We start from the raw sequence: 9,466 nt of genomic DNA, 5'->3' as shown, positions 1-9,466 counted from the left end.
ATTCGCGACCAAATATAAACTGTATAAATATAAATACTTCAATGCCAGAGCAGAAGCACCCACCATCAGTTGAAGAAAGCCATGTTGGCGCCGAGTGTTCATTTTGTTGGAAGTGATTGACCTGAACGCGTGCATTTCATAGTCGTTTGTGAACCAGCGAAGATTTGATTTTGAACAGCCACAAAAAAGCGAGATTGCTTATGGAAAGTTTCCATACCTCAGACATGAAAGTTCCTTTTCAAATAAAGAATTCAGCTCAGTTATCTAAATATTTACCCTCTAACGTTGACAAAACATAGACACCACCATGTTGCTTGCCACTTCCTATCAGTGATAACCGGTTGTATAGTACTTTCCAAGCATTCCAGGGGCCGACCCACGAAAAACCATTCGAGTTGTTAGTGAACATGAGAGAACACATGCCAGAACCCTGCCACAGTGTTTCACGTGGTGTGACATGGACACGTGACGCAATAGGCATTTCTTAATTCATTATTTTGGAGGTAGCACTGAGGCCAATGCATTCGGAAGAGGTATCCACAGTTGAAACCAGTTGGCTCCATGTTAGCAAAATTTAGCGACCTGGTCCAGCTAACCTTTGAGCAAAAGCTTTTTTAAGCTGACTAAATATCGAACCTGCCAGTCAACACCGGCAATCTCGGTGGTCGAGTGGTTAAGACGTCTGCACGAGTGAGCAGGAGGTCGTGGGTTCGAGTCCCACCGAGAACGCTTGGTTTTTTTTCACAAGTCTTCGCGGGGCATACACTGGGCACGCAGTGTTAAAAAACACGTTAGGAAGGGCAAAATTCCAAAATTGATATACAGGCAAATTTATCCTTGGAATAGAAAATATCTTTGTATCATCCTATGCTTAATCATGTTGTTCTAAATATTTCCAGTAGGTTTAAATTTACCTTGGGCCACGTTGGATGTGTTCATAATGTCTTAATTTAAGGAGTCGCAAAATGGTTTTTACCACAGTGCTCAGAGAAGCATGACTGGAGGAATTCCAACAATTTGAATTTGAAAGCATTCTACTAATAATATCCGTAAGCGCATATATAGTCATAGACCATATTACATAGCCAACAAGTCGTTCTTTTCTGTATTTTTTTTTGGGGGGGGACGCCATTCATAACAAGTGAAGAAGAAGTAAGAAGCCTTTCCAGTCATCAACGACTGAATACCATATCACAAAGATTTAATTTCTCAATACCAGCATGGTATTTATTGGGGAAAATATACCCAATTTCCATTGGTCAAATAGCCAAATTCCACAAAAACTGCGCAGCTAAAGTATTGGGCAGGTACCACAAAAACCTACAGGAAGTAAACAGTTCCCATCAAAATCCACTCCGCATACCGCAAGCTGCATAAGCGAGTATATATCAGTTCATTTACAATTTAAAGTAAAGCAACAACAACAACCACCCGTATCTTTAATCAATGGTATTTTTCAGGACTTGCATCACCGACATTGAGGTAGCCTATCTTGTTTCGGGAGATTTCCGACAAAAATTTGGCAATGAACTATCAGCCTCCGAATAAAGCAGCCAAGAACCTCTAAACAAAATTTTATTGAGCGCAAATGAACAAAAGAAACGAAAATCCAAAACTAACGAGCGTCTTCACGGTACGGTTGTTAATACAGGAGGTGGCCCCCAACCACATGCAGTTGCTTTTAAACAGGATCAAATCCAATAAATTCTTCATAAAGTCTGCCTAGAGAAAAACTGCTAAGCTTAAAAAATAAAATTCAAATTCATTTGAATTGGTTCAGTGCGTACTGTCATGGTGTCATTATAAAAATAACTTCAATAAAATTGTATACCTTGAAAACATATGCCTGGAAACTCATTGGGCAAGTGTGGAAGAACATTTGCCAAGATATAATTTTAATCTGCATTTCCAATGATGGTGGATTTTAGTATTTGTATATTTTACTTAAACTACAAGCAGTATCATATTTAAAATGATTTAGTTCAATCTGAAAACATTTAATTACCAAAAGCGCCTCAATAGATAGTTTGAACGAGAGCGTGCACATGGAAAACGCACATATTTCATTATGGCGAATGGTCATTCCCGTACCTATTTATTTATTGTTAAAAATTGCTTAAGGGTCTCAAAGTAGCACCCGTCGGAATAATTGAATATGCAACTTACTTGAAAGCGTAAAAGTATATCGTGCAGACCGTCAGTCCACCACCAGGCTAAGTTGGATTGGAATTTCGTGACCGTTTGGCATAGAAAGTTGGATTCAGCTTATTATTACACTCAACTCAAAAAAGGGGGAAAAAACAAAAAATAGTTATCCTACCGTCTTTACAACCCAAAATCCATGTATATGTCATCAATAAAGTCTTGAAAAACAATAATACGGAGTCGTTTAATGACTTATCTTTAATTACTTATCTCGAAAGCAGACTCCGAGTTTTAAGCCATGGATATACAATCATGCCAAACATGTAGACATCGCCCATAGAAGGTCCCATTGACAAGAGTAACCCGTGTTTATTGACACAAAGTCTTCCGTAAGCAAATGTGAAGGACTGCACAAAATGTATGAATGAGAGCGCTTTCACAGTTTGGCAGCGTATGACGTTTGCTTGACGACCAGATCTGGTGTAATATCGCCCACGCTGGAACAGCCTGTAGAATCAAGAGTAGAATAGCAAAGACCTTCGATGGGAATTGAAGACAAAACAATAGTTTATTCTGTTGCCATATATGAAAACACAGCTAGGAAATTAAATAGCACTCCAAAGTGCCCGGAAATTGGGGGTTGGGTGGGGTGGGAAATGGGGGGGGGGTTGACTTGCCAGGCCATGGAAATTGGAAAATCGGGCTAATGGGTGTGCTAACACGGTATGACACTTAAAGTATAGGGGGCGATATTTTTAATAAAGATATCCAGTACGTTGTTCTCAAAAGTATTCATACCCTTTGGAAAATAACATTCTTTTCTAAATTCTTCACTTGTAAAAGCTATTATGTTGGTACTTATGTTGGCACAATATCTTTTGTCTGTTTTTTGCAATACATAAACCCATATGTGTATTGGCTAAACTTCATTTCTATAATAATAGATACGGCCCCGGCCTGGGTTTCGTTTTTGCTCCTGTGCAAAAGTATTGAAGCTTCGGCATCGGCCGGCCGGTAGAGGGCGCCAGTATGGAACCACCATGGAACCTTGCAGTGGAGCCCTAGCTGGTTGGCCCCGAAGACTCGTAGCCTGCGGTGCCGGTGCAGTAGGTTTGATTTCTTTGTTTTTTTTTTGTCGGCGTTGCCAAGGACCTGACAGTTCGTGTTTGGGAAGAGTAAGGCTAGGCTGTGTTTTTTGTGAAATAAACGGCGGACGACGCCCCTGGAACCACTAAACTCTGCGTTTAATACCTTGATTTTGTCAGGTATTAGAGAAGCAATAGGTGGCCTACGTTACATTGGTGGCAGCGGCGTCATGTTTGACGATTAAGATAAAGGTGATTTTGCTGCTGACTGTGTCTCGGCGGACAAAATGTTCCATCCGGAACACACTCAACCTGCACTTGTCAAGGAAACAGGGGCGGGATTCAACCGGAAACACTTAACATTGAAGACGTGCAGGCGAGACTCCCCGGAGGATCACCTCATATTGTAGACAGCACCGCACCAGTGGCTCCGTACCACCCAGAACGTTGCCAAGATGCACCTGTCGAGGCGGCCGGGGAGGGGCTATACTTTCAGCCACCCACGGGTGCCCACCAGTTTTCCCGAATAAAACAAGGGGAGCGGCAAGAGCTGCTCCGCACACAAGTCAACGGGGCCCAACGGCTCCTCACACCGCACACAAGTCGATGGGGCCCAACGGCTCTTCACACAAGTCAACGGTGCGGAGCCGCCAGAGCTGTTCCGCATACAAGCCAATGGGGCTGTACCACACCTGTTGGCCGGCACTTGTGCTGGGGGAGCAGTAATCGTGCAACAAGTTACCTCAGAAACTAGCATTCCAGAGACAAAGTGTCTGAGACCAATGATGCTTCCAGATAAGTTTGACGGGAGCACTTCATGGTCCGACTACCTAATGCATTCCGAGAGCGTCGCGGCGATCACCATAGGAACGAGGCAGAGAAAGCGATGTTCCTGGCATATCATCTTAGGGGTACGGCCCAAGAAGCTCTAGCAGATATGATGCCGAGGGCACGGAAAGACTATTCCTCTATCCAGGGTTTCGGGGCGGCAGCACAGGTTCCCCTACATCGGACTCAACTGTTGATGCGTACCAGGGGCCGCCGTGAGTCCTTAAGTAGTCTGGGGCAATCCATTCGTCGTCTAGTTGCTAAGAGCTATCCGAAGCTAACCGCCCAACCTCGCGAAGATTTGGCGGTGGAGGCTTTCCGCAATGCCCTGGGGGATGGGCAGTTGCAGCGACACATTTTTTGAGGAGAGCGACCACGCTGACCGAAGCTATCACCCTTGCAACTGAGAAAGAGGCATTCCTCGAGTTTCAGGCGCATAATCGGAAGGGACAAACTGAGGAAACAAATGCCGCCGCCGTCTCAAGGATCCCATGCGGCCATGCCAGTGCGCGTAATCAAAGGAACTGGACGTATAATGCTACATTGGAACAGTTTCTGTCGACTGGCAGGACCTGGGGGATTCGACACGGGGCCAGTCTTGCAGTAACAGGGAGGAACCATTGTTGGGCATGGTTGCAGGTGATAGCCGATGTAAGACCAATAGACCGGACGAACTCCTAGACGCATTGTACCAAGAAGAGTTAAAGAAGGAACAGCGCGAAGACCCCAAGCTGGGAAGGATTTTGCAATGGCTCAAGGATGGGGGCAAGACCTATCTGGCGAAATGTTTCAGCACTGGACGAGGATGCTAAGTTCTGGTTGGCTAAGTGGGAGATACTGATACAGTTTCAAAGGGTCTTACAGATCAGATGTGAGCAGCCCAGCGACCAACCACCGGCCTGGAAGATCGTGGTTCCACAAGTTAGAGTCAAGGACGTCTTGCGCTCGGCTCATGATAACAAGACTTTGGGTCACCCCACGGGGTATCCCAGACGGTTGCAAGGCTTAGGCAGTCCCCCGTGTACTGGACGGGGGTGAGACGTCAGGCAGAAGAATAGTGCAGGAAGTGCCACGAGCGTGGGTCCAAGAAGCCACCTCCACAGCATCGGAAGACTCACCTTCAACAATATTTGGTGGGGCCCCGATGGAGCGCTTGGCAATTGATCTCACGGGTAGGTTTCCGCAAGCAAAGGCAGGGAATACAAGCATTATGGTTGTGGCTGATTATTTCACCAAGTGGTTCGAAGCCTTTCCGATTCCTGACCTGACTTCAGAGACCGTTGCTAGAGTGATTGTCGAACAGGTCATTACACGCTTCGGTACCCCCCTCAAAATCCACACGGATCAGGGGAAGGAGTTCGAGGCAAACCTATTCCAAGGCGTTTTTAAACTGCTTGGCATCCACAAGACCCGCATTACACCTTTCCACCCCCAGTCAAATGGAATGATGGAACGCTTAAACCGTACGGTGGAGACGATGCTGAGCCTGTTCGTTGATGAGAACCAAGAAGATTGAGATGAACACCTACCCTATGTGATGATGGCCTACCGTTCCTCCAAGCACGACGGCACTAAACTTACGCCGAATATGCTGATGCTTGGCTGGGAGGTGGGACTTCCATTGGATCTGGTGGTGGGTCAGCCGGGGGAGCAAGCGGAAGTGGCAGTACAAGACTACGTAGAAGGGCTGTGGGCAAGGATTGAGGGTGCCCATGAGTTCGCCCTTTCGTGGTGACGAAGAAGATCGATGATGTCACATGAGATACAGAAGTACCCTCGGTCCCAAGCCAAAGTGGTCCACTACAACAGGCTGAAACCATACTTGGGTGACGTGAAGATGAGCTGGTGGGAGCAAGTGACACTCCCACTAGCTCTTACCAACACCAAGCTTACCAATACCTATCCTAGACAACCTACCAGACCATGTGAATTGCCCAACCCCAGCCTTCAACTTACTAACCTCTTTATCCCTTCCTCTGTTTGCAAGATGGCCCCGATCGAGTGCCCCCACTGCAGAAAGGCCTTCAACCATAGAAGGAACCTGCGCAGTCACCTGCAGACGGCGTGTGCAGAGCTCCATCCGGAACGCCCCTATGCCTGCACCAAGGGTTGTGGCCTTCGGTTCTACCAGCAGGACATCAGGGAGCGACACCACCGGTACTGTAAAGGGGTGTTGGTGGGGACAGTTGGCGTAGAGGAGGACATCCAGGACGTCCACGCCAGTGCTGAGCCAAAATTTGCTGGGGGGCACGGCAACCCTGAGGCAGCGGAAGAGCATGATGGTGGCATTATAATGCTATGGGGTTGCTTCTCTGCTAGTGGCACCGGTAACCTCATTAAGATATAGGGCATCATGAAAAAGGAGGATTATATCGTGATCTTTGATGACAATGTGAAAACGTCTGCTGAGAAAATCCAGCATGGACGTACCAAGGTAGTAAGACAGTGGTTCAAGGACAGTGGTATCCATGTACTGGAATGGCCAAGTGAAAGTCCTGACCTAAATCCAATAGAGAATCTGCGGAGGGAGCTGAAGACTGGAGGGATGGCCAGGAAACCATCCAGCCTGACCCAGCTGGAGGCTATCGCCAAGGAAGTGTGGACCAACATCTCACAGTAGACAGGCAGAAAGCTTGTGGACACTTATAGGACCGTCTTGAGGTAGTCATCACGACCAAAGGCTAAACTACATGTACTGACTATTAAGAAAAGACAATGGACTATGTAAACCTCGGGTATGACTACTTTTGAACGGGAGCAAAAACTTTTAACGAAAACCGGGCCGTGTCTATTATTATGCAAATGCAGTTAGCCAATACTCATGTGGGTTTGTGTATTGCAACAAATAGACAAAAGATACAGTGGAAGTACCAATTTAATAGCTTTTACAAACGAAGAATTTAGAAAAGTATGTTATTTTCCAAAGGGTATGAATACTTTTGAGCACAACTGTACGTATGCAATAGTTATGACAATCCTGCAGATTCTCACATCAGAACGGCGTCTTTATGGCTTGTTAGTTCTCCCTTCTTAAGTGCTGTTGATTGCATTTTGGTTGTTGGAAAATCTAAAACATTCTCCCCAATCTACTTGAAATTTGTCATCTCCACGAAAACTTCGGGGTGATGATTCCTTATGGGCAAAAGTGTGCGTGTGTGGGGATAAATAGCCCAAGCCCCAAGGGATACACGCCCTTGACACTAAGTTTAAAGATTAGATTTGAAGCCACCACAGCTCGAGTTCTGATCAAACCGAGAGGGCCGTCTAACTCAAAGAAGAGAAGATGTCACCTGAGAGTGCCATTGCCAAACTGAACTCATCTCTGATCATCTCAAGAACCTTCCTTACTCCTCCTTCTCCCTGTGTAAAGAAAAAAATTCTTACGGCTACTTCTGTGTCAATCAACCTACTTGAATTATTCACATGCACTGTGAAAGATATTTGCCTCACGGCATGGCAAGGCAAATGCTAAAAACAAAACAACATAATGAACTGCAAAAGTAAGCTCCTTATTTTTTGCTCAGCAACTAGCACTAGTGTTTGGTGGGTATGACATACGGCCGGCCACTTCTCGTGAAGAAAAGAAAAGTTTATACCACAGTTTCTGATCAGTCATTTGTCGTGAACACCATTTTGCTGGCATCAAAATGAAAGAAATAAAACAAGCTTTCATCAATACATATGGTTGGAGAATTATCATTAGTCAATGAGTTTTTTGTTGGTCATGTGTGACCTAAATATCATATTACTGGCATGAAAATTAATTAGGTCAACTTTTAACAAAGTTTAAATGGTTGGAAAATGATTCTCAGGTTATCAATTCAGTCAGACGTGACCCAAATATTTTCTTGCTGGTATCGAATGAAAGAAGGCAAAGCAGTTAAAAATTTAAGAAAGTAACTTAGCAAATCGCAGGGAACAGCAGGTTTCCTTTCGTTTTATGACACATTCTGTTAATTGCTATCGATAATCATCTTCGATGACAACACAATGTTCATTATGAAGTTTCAAGTTGTTTAGATTGTTTCTAAAGTGATACGTGTATTTGTATTTATATTGATTCAGTGCCTAGGCGATCGTTCCTGAAAAAAATCTGCATAACAGACTGGCTAGTAGTTTAGAAAAGCGATTGGTCAGTAAGATCTAATTACAATATACTCTTAAAATTAAATATATATTCAGCAGAACTAAAACCTCAAAACTGATAAAACAATGAAAAACCCACATTAACATTAATTACAATACAAGGATACAAATTCACAGAAATGACCATAAAGTTTAAAATGAAAATGAAATCACACTTGCTCTTGGATAAAAACTGTTCAAGATACTTTTGCAATCAGCTCGGATTGACCCATATCGTTTACCCGTCTGAAATAAATCATTAGCTGAATGAGATGCGTCTTCAATAATTGACTTAGTTTTCGTTTGGACACAAGCTTCACAAAGCATGTAGATTACCACCAATTATATTTCTGGCAGTGTTTACAACACAACTGAGGCGTTTCCTGTCCTCCACGTCTGAAATAGCCGCATTCAGAACTGTACACTCGATGTGACAGCTGAAGTGACTTGATGAATGCTTCTAGGCTTGATAAGCCGGAATAATATCATTTAGCACCTGATCCGACAATTCAATGCTGCTCGTTACCGACACTTTTAAAGTCAGGCTTGTTATCGGTGGAGGGCAGTCAGGTCGTTGATTGAGTGCAATAAGAGTCTGTTGGTACTAAAATGCGTAAGAACAGTTTCATATGGTCCTTTAGCAATACAGTCGGTAGCAAAGGTGAAAAGTGCTAAACCTGTCGGTGGTCATGGCGCTCACAGTCAGAAGTTACATTCTTATGCCATCCATCACAACAGGTGTTCATCTCTCTTGCAGCAAAAAAAAGTCGCGTCAACTTAATAACGACTTACATCATAGGCGAGTCCCCAAAGTACCGGCCGACCGATGAAGACAGCCCTCGCTCCCAGGGCCAGCGCCTTCAACACATCGGTGCCTCTTCGTACTCCACCGTCAAGATAAACCTCAATATTGGAACCGCGAACTGCTTCCACTACCTCAGATAACGTATCGATCTGCACAAATATGTGAAGTAGCATGGTTGAATGAAGTGTCACTCACTTTTATGGGGACTCTTACGGTGACTAAAATTGATTCGAAGTTTCTTTCAAAGTTAAATAAGTTACAATTTAAATCGCCTTTATTGGCTAACGGGTTGGCTGCTAAAACGAAAATTTCAGGGGCTACAGTGCAAGACGACTGAAGAGGTAAAGACAGCAGGAAATGTTGACGACAGGTCCAGTTCAATGGACCTAGGATAAATGGACAAATACATTCATAATCATGAAAAATTATTATAATAATACCGCCGTGGCGGTATCAAGCGTGAGCGACTCGTGGAAAA

The 9,466-nt window shown here is 44.4% G+C and overlaps 1 protein-coding gene across 2 annotated transcripts in view; it reads right to left on the bottom strand.

Annotated features, from left to right (window-relative positions):
• Positions 1-1,283: 1,283 nt before the first annotated feature.
• LOC110979657 (2-Hydroxyacid oxidase 1-like) overlaps positions 1,284-9,466 on the bottom strand; it is a 37,424-nt gene continuing 29,241 nt past the window's right edge. For both annotated transcript variants that reach the window (XM_087142722.1, XM_087142733.1), the window contains exons 7-9: positions 8,976-9,137; positions 7,349-7,418; positions 1,284-2,652 (exon numbers count right to left, since the gene is read on the bottom strand). In XM_087142722.1, coding sequence (XP_086998848.1) covers positions 2,582-2,652; positions 7,349-7,418; positions 8,976-9,137 — 303 coding nt within the window. In that variant the 3' untranslated portion in view covers positions 1,284-2,581. The remainder of the gene's footprint in view (positions 2,653-7,348; positions 7,419-8,975; positions 9,138-9,466) is intronic.

This window comes from Acanthaster planci, linkage group LG01 (assembly GCF_054643075.1).
Source record: "Acanthaster planci isolate LZ-2023a linkage group LG01, COTS_SCS, whole genome shotgun sequence".
NCBI classification, from domain to species: domain Eukaryota; kingdom Metazoa; phylum Echinodermata; class Asteroidea; order Valvatida; family Acanthasteridae; genus Acanthaster; species Acanthaster planci.
This window is presented reverse-complemented; position numbering and strand designations above follow the sequence as displayed.